Source organism: Vulpes vulpes, chromosome 8 (genome assembly GCF_048418805.1).
Source record: "Vulpes vulpes isolate BD-2025 chromosome 8, VulVul3, whole genome shotgun sequence".
Taxonomy (NCBI): Eukaryota; Metazoa; Chordata; class Mammalia; order Carnivora; family Canidae; genus Vulpes; species Vulpes vulpes.
In genome coordinates this window covers 49,759,920-49,782,634 of record NC_132787.1, presented here as the reverse complement: position 1 = coordinate 49,782,634, position 22,715 = coordinate 49,759,920, and the positions used below count along the sequence as shown (strand labels likewise).

The window sequence follows — 22,715 nt, the reverse complement described above, 5'->3', positions numbered from 1 at the left end:
GGCGACAGTAACTGGTTTTTGACGAGTGACCAGAAAAGCCTAAAGTTCTTAGATGTTCTTCGTGACATTTAAATCACTTGCTTCTGATAGGCTTTTTTTTACAGACACATTTCTCTACAAAAGCAACTGTATGTTTTCCGTTGAAATTGCTTAGCATCTTCCATCCCAACACAAATCATGCCCGGAGCCACTTACTTGGTGGTATTATAGTAACTATGCAGTGTAACTAGTTTCAGCTGGCTCTGGTGTTTCCCTCTGAACCAGCTAGTATGGTATCTGCCCCCTTCATATAGACATCCTTTTCCTGCCATTGCCCCCTCCATAACACATGGGCAACTTTTCAGCTACAGGTGAGCTACTTCACTTACCGTGGTCAGGTATTAAGCCAGTTCCTGGCCTCAAAAGCAGAAGAACTTTATTTCCACCGGCTTGAATGAGTTCAATTGCTCGAGTATGTGTGATGCCTTGTGTAGGTTCCCCATTGATTTCAACAATTTGGTCTCCCACCTAGAGAGGGAACATTCACAGGAATGACATGTGACTCTGCATCCTTCCTTCTGCTTTGTCCACTCTGGAGCCACTCAACTTTGGCTGAGTGACCTTCTCTCCTAAACATCATCCTACTGATGTTTAACTTGTACACCGTGCCATTCTACTAAGGCTGAGAGGAGTGGACAACACTCCTCTTGGAAAGGAATGGATTTTGAGGAGAAAAAACATGGGGCAGAGGTAAGGAATAGAAAATAAATACAAATGTAAGCTGTTTTTCTAATTGTTTTATAACCACTCTCTCAACACTCCAACAATAGGAAGGGATGGTGTCCAGCTTTATTCACTCTGTAGAAATCCCACAGGAGAAAGTTTTCTAAGACTAGTGAATGGGATCTGGGCACCTTGAAATCGTGAATCAGATTCTGAGTTTCCCAGCAAAGGATAAACACAAGAGGTGAGGTCTCTGCAATCCACATGATACTTGAGGGTTGTAGCTGAATGATCTACCTGTGAAGGGTACTTTTCAATTTGAGCTGAATCTTGAATTTATTCTGAAACCCAGGCAGGTGGCTCCTCATCTCTGAAGCCTTTCCTGGCCTCTGGGGGAGAGGTGCCCACCCCACCTCTTTGTATAGCCCACATGTCCCGTATGTCTATGAAGCATTAGATTAAAACTCTGAAACACTTCAGCTTGGAGAATATAGCAATATGAATGCTTATTTAAAACCAGTAACTGGCTTATGCTCATGACTTTATTGAAAAATAATTTCCTCAGGAAACATAAAACTAGGAACCAGAAAAAGATGCCTCAGTGCCACTGCTGTTTACTGTAAAAGCTGTTACTATCATTTTTTTAAACGGAAAATAAGGATGAACCAAATATAACTTCTGTAAAGGAACTGAATAAAGATAAGGATGGTAATGATGTTAAAATATGTTTCAAGGTGATGAGCAAGCATAGGGTACCAGCTTCAAAAGAGAAAAAGTGAACAATGGAAAAGTACTGAAATTCCAAAAAGCTCAAATATTTATGAGCTTACTAAAACCATCCCGACATAACACAGGATGACCCAATACTTATTTAACAGAGGCTGGGGGAAGAGTCTGGAACCACAGATAGCACAAAGAACAGGGGCCAGGAAGCTGGGTGTTGTGGTCCACTCCTGCCTCCACCTCCTGTTGGCAGGGTGGTTGGTCTCAGTCTCCTCCCTGTGAAATGGGGATAACGTCAGCACCCACCTCCTGAGTGCTGGGGACAATTTAATGAGAGAAAACCTGATCACACAGCAAGCAGACAAATGTTACTTTTCAAGTTCTCTATTTCCCAGTCTTGCCAAAAAAGACTTCAAATGTATCAGATTTACCTGAGGCTCAATCCTCCTCTCTACACTGCAAAAAATGTCAAATAAACTGAAAAAAAAAAAAAAAAAAAGAGGAGTCTCTTAAAGAAATGGAGGATGTCAAATAAGATAGATGGATTTAACATAGAAAGCAGAAGAAAAATCTTTAAACAAAGTAAGACAATAATAGGGGCACCTGGGTGGCCCAGGTCATGATCCCGGGGGCCTGGGATCCAGTCAGAGTCAAACTCCCAGCTCAGTGGGGAATCTGATCCTCCCTCTTCCTTGGCCCCTACCCTTGGAGCACCTCTTGCTCTCTCTCTTCTTCCCTCTCAAGTAAACTCTTTTAAAAAAAAATGGGAAAAAATTCATACACATATATTAATAAAAAAGTGTATATCTAGAATATGTAAGTGACACAAAAGTCAATACTCAGATTTCCCTAATAAGTGACTGAAGAAAAATTATTTTCATGAGGAAATATTCATAATAAATTACCACTGCATATAAAGTCCTGCTGATAATTAGAGAAATGAAAATTAAGGCAGACAGTACTGGGAGCATGCTTTGGGAGTGTCTTGCGAACATGATTGAGGTTATCATTAATTGCAGTCACATAGTTTGGCTTGAATTCACTGTCCTAATAAGCTGCCTATTTCTTCCTCTTTTAGTACAACAAATAAATTGCAATAAAGCTTGTAATTGAACAGATTTGCCACCAGGTGTCATTTTTGTTGAACTTTAAAACCACATTGTGGAGAAGGACACTAGAACCCTATCTATGGCTTTAAGATTTATGGTAGACAGGCCCTGGGTGGGGCAGGGGGATGCGGGGAACAACAGGTTCTCTACTGGACTGTATGAAGCTGGAGATAAAAAAAAAAAATGGAGGAAATTTGAACATTCTTCAAAAATTCTGTTACTTAAAAAATTTTAAATGAGTCAAAAAATGAGGAATACATCTTTTGATAAATAGAACCAATAACAATTTGAGTTCAGGTTTATGTTATTGAAAAATAAAATTATGGAGGACAGAGGAGGCAGAAATCAAAGGGAGGAAAAATGGAGAATAGAAGAACCAAGGGAAGAAAAGAAGTAGAAAAAGGGGATAGAGAAATACTCTGTTCCTTAAAAATGTTACTATATTAACAGCCACTAAAAATTTACATCTTGTATTAAAATTACAAAATAATATTTCCAGTACATTGCTTACATTATCTTAGAAGGCCTCCAGAACCGTTACACTTCCCCAAACAATCAATCCAGACAAACACAGGTTGGGGCCTGACATGGAAAGCATGCGAACTGGGTCCCACTGCAGCTGTCACAGGCCAAGAGACCCCAGCAAGGGACCTAGTCTCTGAGAGACTTGGTTTTATATCGGGAAGTGGGGACAATGCCACCTCCCTTAAAGGGTTTTTTCAAGGCTAACACTAAGTGAAAACAGGTGTTGCCTGGAAGACTACAGATTCCACATTTTCTTCTGTGTCTCTCATAAATAAGTAAATAAAAATCTTAAAAAAAAAAAAAAAAACCACCCAGATTTAAAATATATCCAAATTGATTTTTAAAAAAGAAGGGGAAGAAAAAGGACCAATCTCTGTCTACTGAAATCCTACCTACTTTGGGGTGCCTGGGTGACTCAGTCCATTAAGCATCTATCTGCCTTGGGCTCAGGTCATGATCCTGAGGTTCTGAGATCAAGCCCCATGTCAGACTCCCTGCTCAGTGGGGACTCTGCTTCTCCCTCTCCCTCTACTTGTGCTCTCTCATTTGGGCTCTATCTCTCAAATAGATAAATAAAATATTAAAAAAAAAAAAAAAAAAAAAAAGAAAAGAAAAAGAAAAGAAATCCTAGCCACTTTCCCATGCCACCCATTCTGTGAAATCTGCACTCATACCTCCTTTGAACTTGTGCACAAATCTGGTCATTTTGAAGAGGGTGGTGTCTTATTTGTTTTAGGGTCACCCTTGCTCCCAGCTCATTCAGTATTCATTCATAAAAGCTTGGGGTAAAGCAAATACTCAACACATGTTTACCAAATGAGTAATGGGAGTAGGGGCAGTGATATGGAAAATTCAAAGCTGCAATCACCTGGAAGCCTGCCTTTTCCAAACATTATTAGAATGTATCATCTGATTTATTTAAAAAAAATCTTCAAAAAAAAAAAATCTTCACTGCCACCTATTCGGAAGGGAGGAAATCCAAAGTTCTCTTGAGCAGCAGGGGGAAGGCTATCTAGAATTTAAAATTTCTAATGTATCACCTAACAATATCAGTAAACTATTTTTTAAAAATTGAGGCCAGCACACATCCTCTATGTGAGATTCCTCCTGAAGAAACATTCAGAGGAGGGGGGGAAATACCTGTGGTGCAGATATGCAGACAATCTGGTCTGCTGGGCCCTGGACAAAGCTACAGCATTCCAGAGTTGAGAACACCTATGATGGACCATTACCCATGTGAATTCTAGTCTTTCGGTAATAGTAAAAGTTGGAAGAGTCATGCTTTTGGATTTCTGGCTACCTTTGTAGGTGGCTAAGAGGAAAAAAAAAATCCTTAGGCTATTATTTCTGGGAAGAGGTTGAAGATTGTTTTATCTTGGCTTTTCCAAGACTTTTAATAAGATGAAAGGATATTTTATTTACGAATCCATTTGCCCTTAAACATTGATGGTATAAGTAAAAAATAAGTTTCCTTATCATCCAAAGTCAAGAAGGTAAGAACAGTGTCACTGTGGTACTGCCTAGTGCACCAGAGCACCTGGCAACATGAAATTGCCAGGCATCAGAAGGTGAAACAATGAGCAGCTGATTTTAGATTTAGTGACCAAAACCTCTGATGCTTAGCTTTGGGAGGTTTCCGCTTTCTTTTTGATCAACTATTTTCAGTAGTTTCCAGTTGGGAGCCAGAGCCAAAGGCTGCGGAATGAAACCAACTCACGTGAATCCTGCCGTCTTTGATGGCGGGGCCCTCCTCAGCAAGACGCAGGATGAACAGCCCCATGTTGTACTCCTTCCCCCCGCGGAGGCTGAACCCGAAGCCCCGGGGGCCTCTCTCCAGCTCCACTGAGTGACAACCAAGGCTCTGGGAGAGGAAGAAGCATAAGGAAAACAAGTTTTCATGGACTATTGACAGTTGGAAGAAAGACTACTTTTGGAGCTGGGAGATATGATTTTATACTTTCATTATGCACTTCTGTATCTTAGGAAAGGAATGTAGGTTTTGGTTGAAAATCTACTTCTTTATAGATGCAACCTAAATTAGTCTGAAGATCACGTTATCTCTACTGGTTGGTCAATGTGCAACAGAACAATCAGAGAACAGAATTTGGGGAAATGCTTCCTTTATGGAGATTTTGACTAATTGTTCTGAAAAAAGAAAAAAAGCACCCCCCCCCCCCAGCCAACCCTACTTTGATGAGCTCAAACACTGCTATTTCTAAGTACTGGACCCAGTGGGCTCATTTCTCCAACTATGGGGTATACTTTTTCACTGACATTCTCTTATGGAAGCTAACAGAATGCCAAGCACACAGCAAGTCTTCAGGAGTTGTTAATCCTGGGAACTAATGTTATCTGAGTTGGTCTGCAGTAAAAATTCACCAGTGTCAGGGATTTAGTAACTGAAAATAACAGTCTGCCTCTTGGGGGCAGAAAGAGGGGCATCTGTGCACCTGATCATGCCGGCTGCCTACGACAGAAATCATCGCTGTGTCGGGCTGAGCAAGGTGCTTGTGGTCAGACCACGAATGTCTGTAAGACATGGAGACGTCTTTCCCAATGTCACCTTCTAGAGCACTCCTACAAGAGAGAAATCCAGTCACTCTCTGAACTGAGAAAATGGAAACAGTTTTATTTTATTTTTTTTTAATTTTTTTTTATTTATGATAGTCACAGAGAGAGAGAGAGAGAGGCAGAGACACAGGCAGAGGGAGAAGCAGGCTCCATGCACCGGGAGCCTGATGTGGGATTCGATCCCGGGTCTCCAGGATCGCGCCCTGGGCCAAAGGCAGGCGCCAAACCGCTGCGCCACCCAGGGATCCCCTTTTAAATTTTTTTTTTTTTTTTTTTTTTTGGAAACAGTTTTAAAGTAAATGCAGATGAATGTCTTTCCAAAGCCGAGGCTGGCCATTCTCCTGACAAACTGCTGTAGGGGCAGACCACCTCTAGGACCAGAGATGCTAGGGCACAGCTGGTCATTCACTCCAGCACCAAAGCGGTCAACACCCCACTTTGTTTTGGTCGGGTTCAGTTTTGGTCTCAAGGGTGTCTGGGTGCAGTTTATGTCAAGGAAAACTGCACTCAAGTAACTTGAGCCAGAGGGCAGATAAGCTGACCTTGTCAGCAGCCCCAGTGCTCACAAAGATGCTGAAGTTCTGGAAATCTAGTTTTTGTTCCATGGCTGGTATTTTCAACAAAAGAAGAAAGAAGTAAGTACAAATGCTGCTCTGGTCTGCTCAGGTCATCTGGATTTGGGGCTTCCCTAACAAAATGATGAGGACGAAGGTAGACAGAGCTGGATGCTGCTGCCACTTTTTTTGTTGTTGTTATTCCTAATCCCCACCCATCAGGCATGATTGGATAATTATGCCGTACCCTGGGATGAGGGTGGGAGGAGGGGGGAGGTTCTGAGGGAGTATAGGGTGTAGGGATGTATCTGAAGGTGGAAAATCCAAGAGTTCTCATTTTGACCTCACCAGTTGGCTCCTGGGCACCTGTATGGGTGCACAGGTGGGGGTGAAGAGATGAGAGAAAAAAGCCCAGACCTGGGGAGAGCAGCCTCACCTGTCCCCAGGTAAATGGTTGGCCTGGGACTGTCCCATCGGTCTGTGATGCATGGCTGGGCTTTGCCTGGCTGAGTTTGTTCCCGATGGGGGGCCATGATGCTCTGTTCAGATGAGAAAACAATAAAAATAAGAATTTGTACATAAAATATAAAGGCCAAGTGGTTTATAAAAATGAGATAGTAACAAATGTTTAAAGCTTTATACTGACTTTCATGACTTTAGCATGAACAGCGCTGCTGTCAGTTGTCTGGAATTGGAACATTAACATTTTTTCCCCTGTGGCTTTGATTGATGCCTGTGTTTGAAGGGAACAAGCATCATATCTTACTGCACACACTTCCCTCTTTCACCCTCTTTTGGTCACCCATACGACATGAAGATCAGAAATGTACACACTCAACAATATCATCTAGAGGACAGAGTTCCAGGAACTGTCAGCCTATCCTATGGGCTTCCAGAGCACACACCCCGCTACTGGTAAACAACTCTAGATGACAAAGCTCAGTCTCAGGACTGGTGGAGAACAGAAGCCAGTCTGCATCCACACAGATCTTTGAACGTGCATTAATATTGGAGCAATTATTTTGCCTGACACAAATACCAAAGACAAACTTATAGAACCATTCTGAGTGTTGACAAATGTTTATGAAGACTTCACTGCTTCTGTACTCTGAGAGCACAAATGCAGGGGGAGGGAGTTATCATTTCTGTCTGTATCATCTCAGCACCAGCCCCAGACCTCCTTGAAGGCAGATCCCATAATTAAGAATGGTAGTAACTGCCTGCATGGAGATGGCAACTCATGGGTTGTAACAGTTAAGAGAGACTTTTAAGGCTATCACTTTCATATTTGTAAAGCTGAAACTCATGAATTTTTTATCTTGTCCATACATTAAACATAGGATATTTAAAATATCAGAGAGAGAGGGAACATAGCTCAGTAAATAGGATGATGAACTCTGCGGCAAGACTGACAAGGGATAAGCCCTGTGTGTTCTTGAGGAAATTACTTATATTCTCTGTGCTTCTAATCATCTCATCCATAAGAGGGAATTATGACATATTAGATAAAGGGCTAGTATCCAAAATCTATAAAGAACTTAGTAAACTCAACATCCAAAGAACAAGTAATCCAGTCAAGAAATGGGCAGAAGACATGAACAGACGTTTCTCCAAAGAAGACACTCAAATGGCCAACAGACACCTGAGAAAATGCTTTGCATCACTTGCCATCAAGGAAATACAAATCAAAACCACAATGAGATACCACCTCACACCAGTCAGAATGGCTAAAATGAACAAATCAGGAAACAGATGTTGGAAAGGATGTGGAGAAAGGGGAACCTTCTTACATTGGAATGCAAGTTGGTGCAGCCACTCTGGAAAAGAGTGTGGAGGTTCCTCAAGAAGTTGAAAATAGAGCTACCCTAGCCCAGCAATGGCACTATTGAGCAGCTATCCCAGAGATACAGATGCAGTGATCCAAAGGGGCCTGCACCCCAATGTTCATAGCAGCAATGTCCACAACAGCCAAACTATGGAAAGAGCCCAGATGTCCATCGACAGATGAACGAATAAAAAAATGTCATATATATACACAATGGAATATTACATAGCCATCAAAAATGGAAATCTTGCTATTTGCAATGATGTGGATGGAGCTAGAGGGCATTATGCTGAGTGAAATAAGTCAGAGAAAGACAATTATCCTATCATCTCACTCATATGTGGAATTTAAGAAACAAAACAGAGAATCATAGGGGAAGGGAGAGAAAAACATGACAAAATCAGAGAGAGAGAGACATAGCATAAGAGACTCTTAACCATAGGACATAAGCTGAGGACTGCTGGAAGGGAGGCGAAGGGGATGGGGTAACTGGGTGATGGGCATTAAGGACCCCTGAGGTAGTAAGCACTGGGTATTATATAAGACTGATGAATCAGAGCCAGCTCAATGGGTTGAGGAGAAGATGGCGGAGGAGTAGGGGTCCTCACCTCACCTGGCCCCACCAACTTACCTAGATTACTTTTAAACCATCCTGAAAACCTATGAATTCGGCCTGAGATTTAAAAAGAGAACAGCCAGAACACTATAAAGAGAAGGGTTTTCGCTTCCAACATGGTAGAAAGGCGGAAAAAAAAAAAAAAGAAAAAAGAATCAAGTGGACAAGAGGCCCCGCAAGGAGCCGGCTAAGGCTGCAGCGAGAGCCTCCGGGACTGGAAGGCCCAATCCCCAAGATGCGGGAACTTTAAAAAATCCACACCAGATTCTTCCCGGAAGGAAAGGTGCTCAGCAGGGAAATCGCGCAGAACCGCAGGAGGGGCAGGGACGCCTCCAGGCTCCCGGAGTCACTAACAGAGGAAGTGCGCCCCGGGGAGAGCCACCCCGCACAGCGGGCTGATCTCGGTAAAGGGCTGGAGCGCGCCTGGCGGGGCCTCGGGGGGAAGCCGGTGGGTCAGGCGGCGGCTCTGGACGCAGGGGCTGCGCCCAGCAGCACAGGCCCCGGATCCCAGGCCGCTGAGCAGACACAGCCCAGGATCCTGCACTCCCTCTGGGGAAAGGCGGAGGTGGGGAGGGCCCAGGACAGCAAAGACTCTCCTGCCAATGGGTGCCCCCAAGCTGTGCAGGTCAGCCCATACGCCCCGGGGAGCACCCAGGACAGTACGGACTGGGAGACTGCGGTAGCTACTGTGAGGAGCTGACCCCAGAGCTGGAGAGTTGGCCCCTGCCAGTGTTGCTGTTCCTCCTTGTGTCACCCTGTGCCTGGGAGAGGCAGGGACACCAGGGAACAGAGGCCTCACGGGGTAAACAGCTCCCACTGGCACTGGTACCTGGCAGGGAAGGGGACAGCTCCCCCAGGTGCACACACCTGAAAATCAGCACAGCAGCCCCTCCCCCAGAAGACCAGCTGGAAAGATGGGGTAAGAGCAAGTTCTTGATCAAGCAGTGCTGGAAAGCTCCAGGGGAAGTCGAGAGATGTACAATATATAGAACCAGAGGGTACCCCTCCTATTTTTTTTCTTCCTTTTTCCAGTACAACTCATTTTTATTGCAGACTCTAAATTTCCAATTTTTTTTTCTCTTTTCCACCATAACTACAATATTTTACTACCTCTTCATTTTTAAATTTCTTCCCTTTTGACTTTCATATTTCTACAATTACAGGTCCTAGATATATTTTCCACTTCTAGATTCCCTTCGACATACTCAACTTAATTTTGGGAGATATAAAAGATATGTTTTTTGTTTTGTGTTTTTTGTTTTCTCTGCCTCATTCTGTTCTAAATGGGGCGGGGATTAACACATTCTAAAACATGACCAACATGCACCAAGAACCAGTTGGTATACCGTGCTGGTTTGTTCTGTGAGATTCTTCATTCCCATTCTGCCCCGCTCTTTTTATCTCATTTATGTTTTGGTGGTCAGTGTTGGGGTTCTGTACAAGTATTGCTGGTTTATATAAATTTGACACTGAGCATCTTCTAACATTCAGAACTTAATATACTAGAAACAAGAGGATCACCCTCTAGAACCCCTCAGGTAGAATATACTCTCCCTTCACTACAACTATGTCACCACCACCATCTCCCAATCAGCCCCCCCCCCCTTTTTTCTTCTCCTTGTTCTTTTTTTCTTTCTTTTTCTCTTCTTCTTTGGGATTCTTGGCCTTTTATTTTTTACTGCTTTGTTTTAAAATTTGTTTTTTACTTTAGTAGTCCTTTTGTGTTATATCATTCTGATCTTTGTTTTCAATTTCTGGTCTCTGACTTCGGCAGAATCATCTAGGGTGAAAATTTACCTAGGTCATGATTCTTGACTCAGCCCACTCATACAGCCACTCTGCACTGAGCAAAATGACTAGAAAGGAGAACTCACCACAAAAGAAAGAATCAGAAGCAGTACTCTCTGCCACAGAGTTACAGAATTTGGATTACAATTCGATGTCAGAAAGCCGATTCAGAAGCACAATTAAAAAGCTACTGGTGAAAAAAAAAAAAAAAGCTACTGCTGGCTCTGGAAAAAGGCATAAAGGACTCAAGAGACTTCATGACTGTAGAATTTAGATCTAATCAGGCCGAAATTAAAAATCAATTAAATGAGATGCAATCCAAACTGGAGGTCCTAACAACGAGGCTTAATGAGGTAGAAGAAAGAGTGAGTGACATAGAAAACAAGTTGATGGCAAGGAAGGAAGCTGAGGAAAAAAGAGAAAAACAATTAAAGGACCATAAGGAAAGGTTGAGGGAAATGATAGCCTCAGAGGGAAAAATCTACATTTAAGTGGGGTTCCAGAGAGCGCCAAGAGGGCTAGAGGGCCAGAAAGCATATTTGAACAAATCATAGCTGAGAACTTCCCTAACTTGGGAAGGGAAACAGCCATTCAGGTCCAGGAGACAGAGAGGTCCCTTCCCAAAATCAATAAAAACTGTTCAACACCTCGACATTTCATAGTGAAACTTGCAAATTCCAAAGAGAAAGAGAAAATCCTTAAAGCAGCAAGAGATAAGATATCCCTAACATATATGGGGAGAAATATTAGATTAACAGCAGACCTCTCCACAGAGACCTGGCAGGCCAGAAAGGGCTGGCAGGATATATACAGGGTACTAAATGAGAAAAACATGCAGCCAAGAATACTTTATCCAGCAAGGCTCTCATTCAGAATAGAAGGAGAGATAAAGAGATTCCAAGATAGGCAGAAACTGAAAGAATATGTGACCACCAAACCAGCTCTGCAAGAAATATTAAAGGGGATCCTGTAAAAGAAAGAAGAAACCCAAAGAAATAATCCGCAAAAACAGAGACTGAATAGGTATTACAATGACACTAAATTCATATCTTTCAATAGTAACTCTGAACATGAATGGGCTAAATGATCCGATCAAAAGACGCAGGGTTTCAGACTGGATAAAAAGCAAGACCCATCTATTTGCTGTCTACAAGAGACTCATTTGAGACCTAAGACACATCCTGCCTGAAACTGAAAGACTGGAGAACCATTTACCATTCAAATGGTGTTCAAAAGAAAGCTGGGGTAGCAATTCTCATATTAGATAAATTAAAGTGTATCCCAAAGACTGTAGTAAGAGATGAAGAGGGACACTATATCATACTTAAAGGGTCTCTCCAACAAAAGGACTTAACAATCATGAATATTTATGCCCCTAATGTGGGAGCTGCCAAGTATATCAATCAATTAATAACAAAAGCAAAGACATACTTAGATAATAATATACTAATAGTAGGAGATTTCAACACGGCACTTTCGGCAAATGACAGATCTTCTAAGCACAACATCACCAGAGAAACAAGGGCCTTAAATGATACACAGGACTAGATGTATTTCACAGATATTTACAGAACTTTGCATCTGAATGCAACTAAATACACATTCTTCTCAAGTGCACATGGAACTTTCTCCAGAATAGACCATATACTGGGTCAAAAATCAGGTCCCAACAAATCCCAAAGGACTGGGATTTTCCCTTGAATATTTTCAGACCATAATGCTTTGAAACTTGAACTCAATCACAAGAAGAAATTTGGAAGAAACTCAAACACATGGAGGTTAAAGAGCATCCTACTTACTAAAAGAGGAATGTGTCAACCAGGAAATTAAAGAAGAATTAAAAAGATTCATAGAAACTAATGAAAATGAAGATACAAGAGTTCAAAATCTTTTGATACAGCAAGGGCAGTTCTGAGAGGGAAATACATCGCAATACAAGCATCCCTCAAAAAACTGGAGAAAACTCAAATACACAAGCTAACTACTCACCTAAAGGAACTGGAGAAAGAACAGCAAATAAAACCTACACCTGGGAGAAGAAGAGAGATAATTAAGATTCAAGCAGAACTCAATGAAATAGAGACCAGGAGAACTGTAGAACAGATCAACAAAACCAGAAGTTGGCTATTTGAAAGAATTAATATGATAGATAAACCATTAGCCAGCCTTATTAAAAAGAAAGGAGAAAAGACTCAAATTAATAAAATCATGAATGAGAAAGGAGAGATCACCACCAATACCAAGAAATACAAATGATTTTAAAAACTTATTATGAGCAGCTATACACCTATAAATTAGGCAATCTGGAAGAAATGGATGCATTTCTGGAAAACCACACTATCAAAAGTGCAACAGGAAGAAACAGAAAACCTGAACAGGCTGATAACCAGGGAGGACTTTGAAGCAGTCATCAAAAACCTCCCAAGACACAAAAGTCCGGGGCTAGATGGCTTCCCAGGGGAATTCTATCAAAGGTTTAAAGAAGAAACAATTCCTATTCCACTAAAGCTGTTCTGAAAGATTGAAAGGGACGGAATACTTCCAAACTTGTTTTATGAGGCCAGCATCACCTTAATTCCAACACCAAAGACCCCACCAAAAAGGATAATTATAGACCAATATCCCTGATGAACACATTGCAAAAATTCTCAAGAAGATACAAGCCAATAGGATCCAATAGTACATTAAGAAGATTATTCACCATGACCAAGTGGGATTTATCCCCGGGATGCAAGGCTGGTTCAACACTCGTAAAACAATAAATGTGATTTATCATATCAGCAAGAGAAAGAACAAGAACCATAGGATCCTCTCAATAGATGCAGAGAAAGCATTTGACAAAATACAGCATCCATTCCTGATCAAAACTCTTCAGAGTGTAGGGATAGAGGGAACATTCCTCAGCATCTTAAAAGCTATCTACGAAAAGCCCACAGCAAATATCATTCTCAATGGGGAAGCACTGGGAGGCTTTCCCCTAAGATCAGGAACAAGACAGTGATGTCCACTCTCACCACTGCTATTCAACATAGTACTGGAAGTCCTAGCCTCAGCAGTAAGGCAACAAAAAGAAATAAAAGGCATTCAAATTGGCAAAGAAGTCAAACTCTCCCTCTTCGCAGATGACATGATACTGTACATAGCCAAAAGGCTCCACCCCAATATTGCTAGAACTCATACAGCAATTTGGTAGTGTGGCAGGATACAAAATCAATGCCCAGAAATCAGTGGCATTTCTATACACTGAGACTGAAGAAAGAGAAATTGAGGAATCAATCCCATTTACAATTGCACCCAAAAGCATAAAATACCTAGGAATAAACCTAACCAAAGAGGTAAAGGATCTATACCCTAAAAACTACAGAACACTTTCTGAAAGGAATGGAGGAAGACACAAAGACATGAAAAAATATTCCATGCTCATGGATTGGAAGAATTAATATTGTGAAAATGTCTATGCTACCCAGGGCAATTTGCACATTCATTGCAATCCCTATCAAAATACCATGGACTTTCTTCAGAGAGTTGGAACAAATCATCTTAAGATTTGTGTGGAATCAGTAAAGACCCCGAATAGCCGGAGGAATATTGAAAAAGAAAACATGAGCTGGGGGCATCACAATGGCGGATTTGAGGTTGTACTACAAAGCTGTGGTCATCAAGGAGGTGTGGTACTGGCACAAAAACAGACACATTGATCAATGGAACAGAATAGAGAATGCAGAAATGGGCCCTCAATTCTATGGTCAACTAATATTTGACAAAGCAAGAAAGACTATTCACTGGAAAAAGGACAGTCTCTTCATAAATGCACTGGGACAATTGGACAGCCACATGCAGAAGAATGAAACTAGGCCATTCTCTTACACCATACACAAAGATAGACTCAAAATGGATGAAAGCTCTAAATGGGAGACAAGAATCCATCAAAATCCTAGAGAGGAACACAGGCAACACCATTTTTGAACTCGGCCACAGCAACTTCTTGCAAGATACATCTATGAAGGTAAGGGGAACAAAAGCAAAAATGAACTATTGGGACTTCATCAAGATAAGAAGCTTCTGCACAGCAAAAGAAACAGTCAACAAAACTAAAAGATAATCTGCAGAATGGGAGAAGATATTTGAAAATGACATATCAGATAAGGGCTAGTTTCCATGATCTATAAAGAACTTATTAAACTCATCACCCAAGAAACAATCCAATCATGAAATGGGCAAAAGACATGAACAGAAATTTCTCCAAAGAATACATAGACATGGCCACAAGCACATGGAAGAATGCTCTGCATCACTTGCTTCAGGGAAATACAAATCAAAACCATAATGAGATCCCACCTCATACCAGTGAGAATGGGGAAAATTAACAAGACAGGAAACAACAGATGTTGGAGAGGAGGTGGAGAAAGGGGAACCCTCTTGCACTGTTGGTGGGAATGTGAACTGGTACAGCCACTCTAGAAAACTGTGTGGAGGTTGCTCAGAGTTAAAAACAGAGCTACCCTATGACCCAAAAATTGCACTGCTGGGGGTTAACCTCAAAGATACAGATGCAGTGAAAAGCTGAGACACCTGCACCCCAATGTTTATAGCAGCAATGTCCACAATAGCCAAACTGTGGAAGGAGCCTCGGTGTCCATTGACAGATGAATGGATAAGGAAGATGTGTTCTCTATATACAATGGAATATTACTCAGCCATTAGAAACGACGAATACCCACCATTTGCTTCAACATGGATAGAACAGAGGGTATTATTATGCTGAGTGAAGTAAGTCAATCGGAGAAGGATAAACATTATATGATTTTATTCATTCGAGGAATATAAAAATATAGTGAAAGGGATTAAAGGGGAAAGGAGAGAAAATGAGTGGGAAATATCAGAGAGGTTGAGAGAACGTGTGAGACTCCTAACTCTGGGAAATGAACAAGGGGTAGTGGAAGGAGATGTGGGCGGGGGGATGGGTGATGGGCACAGAGGGGGGCACTTGACGAGATGAGCACTGGGCATTATACTGTATGTTTCAAATCGAACTTCAATAAAAAAAAATATAAAAAAAACCTGATGAATCACTGACCTCTGCCTCTGAAACCAGTAATACATTACATGTCAATTAATTGAATTTATACAAATCTTTTTTCAGAAGGGAAATATAGCCATCTCATGGGGTTATCATATTAATAAGCAAGCTTATAAACATACAGCCTTCTTTGAACAGTGCCTGGCATATTTTATTCATTATATAAATGTTTCTATTATCATTCTCCTAATCATCAAAACGATAAAGTCTTATTTGGGGCTGCATTTCTCTTAAAGTATACATTCTGAAATAGTGACCTTACTTAGCCAAAAATGTTCAATGCCTTAAAGTCAAGTGCTCCAAGAAGGAAGGGTGGAGTATGAACCTTTCTGGTGGGGGCGGGAACCTGTAAATTTTTTGTTGCTCTTTTAGATTACATCATGAATTTTATTTTCCTATTTAGCTTACCAAGCTACTTGTGTCGGTCCTCCTTGCTGGTCTCCTTGCTACTGATCCCCCCTGCACTCCACCTTCCTGGATTCCAGTCCTAGCATATAAACTGAAACATGCCTCTGCCATGCTTAAAAACCTATGGTAACTTTTAATTGCTCTTAAATGCTATCCAAACTTATCACCGAGGCATTTGTGTCTTCCCACTTCATCTCCTGTTCAAAATGTCACTTTCTCCATGAAATCTCACCTGCTTCTCCTGCTAGACCGTGAACTCCTTTTTTTTTTTTTTTAGACCGTGAACTCCTTGATTGCAGGAATCACACCTCATTTACGTTTATATTCCTCTCCCCACCAGAAATTCCCAGAAGTCCTTCCATTTTTGCTTACTGGGTACATTAATTTGAAGTGACCTGCCTCTAACCTTAAGTGTTTATTACATAGTTGAATTCTTGTCCGTCATTGTAAATTCATGGGCACCATTAAGGGAATGGAAACTGATGGGAGAAATTACTTCTAGTAACAAGATGACTGGGAGATACTCGTACCTTTATAGGGGTCCAATTTAGATCATTTTTTGGCTTGGCTGGAGCAATGGGTGTTTGACTTCAGGACAGCAAAAGTAAGCTGACCAATCTCAACTCTTCCCCTACCTTTCCCTAAGGATGAGAGATGTCACTGTAGCATATGGTACCACAAACTGGTTTCAGTCACATGCTCTTTCCTTGTCCCGTCAAGGTTAAATAAAATTTTCTATCATTGGTATTTTTTTCAGTTTTAGCCGTTTGACCCATGCTATATGGCTTCATCAATTTATTTCTGTGTTGAGAGCTGTTCTAGTTCTCAGAGTTACACATTTATTCCATGATGCCAAATCAGCCTATACTCTCCCTTAGTTTTACCTGCAATTTCTTCAGATAGTAAAGCAATGGGTTAAGTATATCTCTCCCTCAATGAGAATTAAACTTTTGCTGGAGTTTATGTAATTATTTAAGAGAATGTATATTATCAGAGGAAGAACAGCAATATTAAACAATAGTGGCAAACATTATAATGTACTGTGAATCATCCTTTGCAAGAATAAATGAGAACCCTATGAGAGGACTTTCTAAAACTCGATTAAAGGACACAAAAGATGATCTGAATAATTAGAAAGACATCTCATGCTCTTAGGTGGCATGACTTAGTATTTAAAGGTATAAATTTTCCGAAAGTTAATATATATTCAATATATCCAAATAAAAATTACAGTTGGATTTTTTTGGAGACTAATAATCTGCTCTAAAATTTTGTACAGAAAAGTCTTTATGAACTTCTAGTTAATCTGGAGTGTGTGTAAGGAGTGGTTGGGTGAAAACTTGCCTTAACAGAAGGATATTAGGATATACCACAAAGTTACAGATTTTTTAAAAAGCATATTTGTATATATATACATGTACACACACACTTAAAAATATATTATGTATATTACTGTGAATAAATATATATGTAAATTAATCTAAGAACAGATAAATCAATAGAACAGAACAGCTAGGAGACTCTTGTTGAAAGGGGAGGTAAATATACAGAAGCAGTGGCTCCATGGATCAATGAGGAAAAGAAGTGATCTAAGAGCTAATGCTAGAAAAGCCTGCTCAATATGAGAATAAAAAAATAAAGCAGGATTCCTCCTAAAACTATATGTAAAAGGGAGTCTCCAGATGTACTACAGAATTAAATGCAAAATTACAAATCGAATAGACCATGACATAAGAGAAAACCTCTGTGACACAGGATGGGGGAGGAGAACTTCTCTAAAGTGAAAGTTCAAAAGCATACGTCATAAGGCAAAAAAAAATTGGTTAATGTGATTATGTCTAGATTAAGAAAATCTGGGGGATCCCTGGGTGGCTCAGTGGTTTAGGGCCTGCCTTCGGCTCAGGGTGTGATCCTAGAGTCCTGGGATCGAGTCTCACATCAGGCTCCCTGCATGAAGCCTGCTTCTCCCTCTGCCTGTGTCTCTGCCTCTCTCTGTCTCTGTATCTTTCACGAATAAATAAATAAAATCTTTAAAAAAAATAATTAATTAAGAATATCTGTACAGTGGAGGGCACCATGGTCAACATTAACATACAGATGCCAGGAAAAGGTCTTTGTACTTTCTAAAACTAAATTGAACTATTGCCTGTAAAATTCTCAAGGAATCTCTAAACATCAACAAGAAAAAAGACCACAATCCCACAAGAAAAATGAGACAAGGATGTGAGGAGGCAATCCACAAGAAGAAAAAAAAACCTGAAAGGAGCATCTGATGAGATACTCAAATTCATGAGTAAGAAGAGAAATGATGAGAGGACACTTCCCATACTCTGGCCCGTTTGAAAGGAGGCTGGAGCCCCATCTTGGCAGACAGGTCCAGGTACAGAAGTGTTCGTGTGCTGCTGGCATGAATGAAGGTATAGCCATTATGGAGGAAGCTGGACAGGACCTGGTCAAATTCAGCACATGTACATATTTTATCAACCAACCTCACTCCAAGAAACTCTTATCCCTTTTATAAGATGCAGGTGTATATGCAAGTGTATTGGGAGAGTGTGTGCTCATGGGGAGCTGGAGACAATGTGGCTGCCTGTGTGGGGAGTGGATGGGGAATATGTGGTAAATATACATTACGAGAAACAGTCAAGTCATTAAAGGAAACTGATTATGTTCATCCAGCAACATGGATAGATCTTAACATCACATGGTGCTATGATACCTGAAGCATAAACAACCAAGTAAAACACAAATGAATCAGACATCATCAACATTAAACTTCTGTGCATCAAAGGAAACCATCATAAGAGAGTGAAAAGGGAACCCAAAGAAGGGGAAAAAAGCCTTGTAGGCATAGATCTGTTAAGGATCTACTATCAGAATATATAAAGAGTCTTAGAATTCAACAGTAAGAAAGACAACTCAATTAAAGGTGAGGGAAATATTCAGACAGGTCTCCACAAAAGATACACCAATGGTCAGAAGAACATGGAAAGGTGCTCAACATAATTCGTCATTGGGGGCAACAAAAATCAAACCCACAATGAGATAGCACGTCACACTCCTTTTTTCCACAGGAAAAATATCTGAGGAATAAATATCACGTACGACCCAGGACTGGATCCTGGAACAATAACATGATGTCAAAGAAACAAACAAACATATGGTTCGAGCATTCGGAGAAGAAAGCCCACATAAAATCTATAACACAATACTATTTATGTAACTCAAAAATAAGTGCCAACACACACAAATACGGATTTTAAAAATAAAACAAGGCATACATGATGCACCAGAATGGTTGCCAGCGGGAGCAGGAAGAGAAATGACAGCAGAATATAGAGACAAATGGGAACATGCAGATAAATAAAGGGAAAACCAAGCCAAAACTCCGTAGCAACACTGCCAGAGCCATTCTGACATGGTCCTTGGTAGATCTGGTGACCAGTGTCATGAACAAGACCTGGCACAGAAGTAGAAACCAATGCTGGAAAATAGTATGACTTGAAGATTTCTTTACAGTCGACTAGAAGAGCCAGGCAGGCCTATCTCTGTCCTGCTGGGGAACATAGGTGGGCAGAGTGGTGGCGATGCTGATGGTGGTGGCGGTGCTGTGGGGAGTCTCTGGCTACCAACACGCTGGAGAGCTTATACCACTTGTGACACCTGGCTTAGGAACTTGGTTAACCATTTCCTTGGCCATAAAAACTCTCCAACAGTATCTGGTAAAAGGGGAAAAACAAGAAAGGAAAGGCCACATTTCCTTTTTTCTAGCGACATCTGTGTATTCACAGCAAGCAGCTCTGGGTAGTGGGACGGGTGGGGAGGAATCGCAGCTCTGAACCCTGGCCTGAAGGTGAGATTCTGGAACACGGCGTGAACACCAAAAATATCCATCTGGCCCTTCAGTGCAGTTGATAGATTTTATACTGAATACAATGAGAAACCTGGAAGACTTACAAACTCCACGAATAGCATTTTTATGGACAGAAGAGATGCTTTCTACATTTTTTTTCTTAGAAGAATAAGAGATTCAGAATATTTCCACAGTTTAGTAGCACTTGAATATATGATCAAGTAAGGTGTGACCTGAAATGTGACTTGATGAGTCAAACGTGATTGTATTTTAACAGGCTGTGCCTGCGAATAAAATAGACTGTAAAGTAGTTACTGCTAGGGGGTTTCCTTGCACAGCTCTTTTTCCTAAACAATAATTGGCATTATATAGGAAATCCTGAGTACATCCAGAAGTTTTGGATCATAGCATCAAAGTTAATTTTTCCTTGAAGAAAATAGCCTTAGCAATTTTGGATAACCTCTCAGAAAAAATACCATCAACAGTAAAGGGTAATTTTGGAAAAAAAAAAAATTCTAAGAGAAAGGAGCAGTCTCCTATTGAGCCCTCTTCTCCAGGGTGACTCAGTGTGCGGTTCTTGGGTCAGTTAGCAAAAAGATGTGTATAGACATTGTGAGAAAGCATTTAAAACATCTTCTAATGACTTGATAAAATAATTTTCTGCCTCTGTTTTTATTTTTCATTTAATTTTTATGTATTTCACAAAAATGCTGGCTGTGGGGGACTAGAAAAGTCACTGATCCTTTTTACAGATGGTTAGAGAAACACCGAGCCACAGGACTGCAAGCTCCACCACTCTGGGGAGCTCCTCTCGCTGCTGTGCACAGCCATCAAACAAATGTGACATGTAATCTCCTGTGAGTTAATGCCTGTTTTTTTTTTCGGGGGGGGGGGGTATCACAGAACAAACTTAAGGCTAAAAAGCAGATTCTAGAGATCATAGTAAAGAAATCACAGTGAAGAAATGGCGACAAAGAGCCTGACCCAAGTCACATTAAGTAACAACAGTCCTTCAAGAAACATTTTATTGAGCACTTACTACGTGCTTACTATTGTTTCAGGCCCTCCCGTGGGACTTAGCACTGAGCAGGACAAGGCCTCTAACTTCAGGAATCCTAGGGCTCCACATTCCGGTGAGAAAGAGGGTAATAAACAAAGAAAGCACTGGTTACATAACCTCAGGTAGAAGTTAGTGCAAGGAAGCCAAGCAGAGTAGGGCAAGGGGGCGCTGGGGTGGTTCTGATACCCAGGTTAGGGAAGCCTGGGCAGTTAGGAGCGCAGGGCCTGGGCCGGTCTGCAGGCTTGTGCACCCCTTCCATCACTTGTGTTGTGACCGTGGGCAGGTTCTCCAGCTGTTTGGGGGCTCAGCGTCCTCATCTGCAGGACGGAGGACTGACAGTGCCCACCTGGGGTTGGGTGAGTGGGAGAGGCCTGAACAGGCATCAGGTGTTTAGGATCACACCTGCCACGTGGTTAAGTGCCCACTAGATGTCATGAGTCTTTCCTGTGGTGGTGAAGCATGGGCGCGACCTGGCTGCAGGGTTCAGCCATGCTGAGGGGGTTGGTGATAAGCTTCTGTTGGAGGAAGCACCTCAGGGCCCTTGTGCAGACGGCATACATTCTCACCTGTCATCTTCAAGGCGATCTGGAAATACACATTATCATCCTCATTCTACAGGAAAAAACCTGCAGCAGGGAGACACTAAGTGGCTTGTTTAAAGCCATCCGCCAAGCTGAGAGGCGTCAGGGGCTCTGTCTGTCGGAGGCTCAATTCTAGGGGGATCCACGCCCCCTGCAAGGTCCTAGTACAGAACTCAAAGTCTCCTAACTTTCACTTCATTTATTCATCCCCTCATCCTTCATTCAGCCATTTAACTCATTTCGTCATTCAAAAAATATTTACTGACTGCCTACTAAGCTTTCATGTTTTCAATTGGTAACATTTTCTAGGTCTTCCAAGAGCAGAGCATTAAAAAAAAAAGATTTTATTTATTTATTTATTCATGAGAGAGAGAGAGAGAGAGAGGCAGAGACACAGGCAGAGGGAGAAGCAGGCTCCATGCAGAGAGCCCAGGGTCTCCAGGATCATGCCCTGGGCTGAAGGTGGTGCTAAACCACAGAGCCACCCAAGCTGTCCAAGCAGAGCATTTCAACCGGGACACAGTCAAACAGGAACAACGCTCGATGGACCGCGGAGCTACAGGGTGCTGTGGGACTCACGGGGGAAGTCAAAGGGGCCTCGCTGGAGGGTCTGCAGCCAATGCTAGGAGTCCAATTTAGTAGGTGCCTGGGAGTAAAATCCTAACACACTCTGTGCAGAGAAAGGGGAAGCACTAGGGCTTCTGTAGAGGAGGATTTTAGGAGGAAGGAGCAGCAGAGTCTGGAACAGACTAGAAAAGAGAAATGGACAGGGGCAGGGATGTCATGGGGTCCAAGGGGTAGGAAAGGCCCCTGGGAGCAGCTGGGAGGCATCCTGTGCACACAAAAGCAACCCTTAGGGTTCTGGGGAAGGAGAGCCACAATGGAGGAGGTGATAAGGGAAGGGCAACAGGAAGAAACAAGAATAGAAGAATCAAGAATGAAAAGATCCCGAAACTGACGACACTAGAGGACCATGGGGGCACCTAGGGGTAGGGGGCATGAATACACATCATAGTACAAGGGATTTTCACATGCAAGACCAACTCTTCATAATTCTGCTATTTGGGGCTTCTCCTCCTTAGTTCTGCAAACTCAGGGAAAACGAGGTGCGCATTCTGTGGTGCTGACGTTGTGATTCATAAACAAAGTGTGAACTGGCGCCATTCAATGTGGTTCCTAATTAGAAGCTCTTAATGATGGATAACCAGGCAGCTCGAACGTGAGGCAAGACCCCAAATGTATTTTATGCCCTATTTCCTGGCCTTCCCCAACCTGGACGGAGGCTGCTGGGATGCAGGAGAGCCACACTGTGCTTGGGCC

The 22,715-nt window shown here is 41.8% G+C and overlaps 1 protein-coding gene across 6 annotated transcripts in view; it reads right to left on the bottom strand.

The window, feature by feature from the left end:
• The window catches only part of MAGI3 (membrane associated guanylate kinase, WW and PDZ domain containing 3), a 234,726-nt gene that overhangs the window by 2,789 nt on the left and 209,222 nt on the right, over positions 1-22,715 (bottom strand). For all 6 annotated transcript variants that reach the window (XM_025983311.2, XM_025983309.2, XM_072766497.1 and 3 more), the window contains 4 exons: positions 6,621-6,723; positions 5,510-5,636; positions 4,777-4,920; positions 369-507 (listed from right to left, as the gene is read on the bottom strand). In XM_025983311.2, the coding sequence (XP_025839096.1) occupies positions 369-507; positions 4,777-4,920; positions 5,510-5,636; positions 6,621-6,723 (513 nt within the window). The remainder of the gene's footprint in view (positions 1-368; positions 508-4,776; positions 4,921-5,509; positions 5,637-6,620; positions 6,724-22,715) is intronic.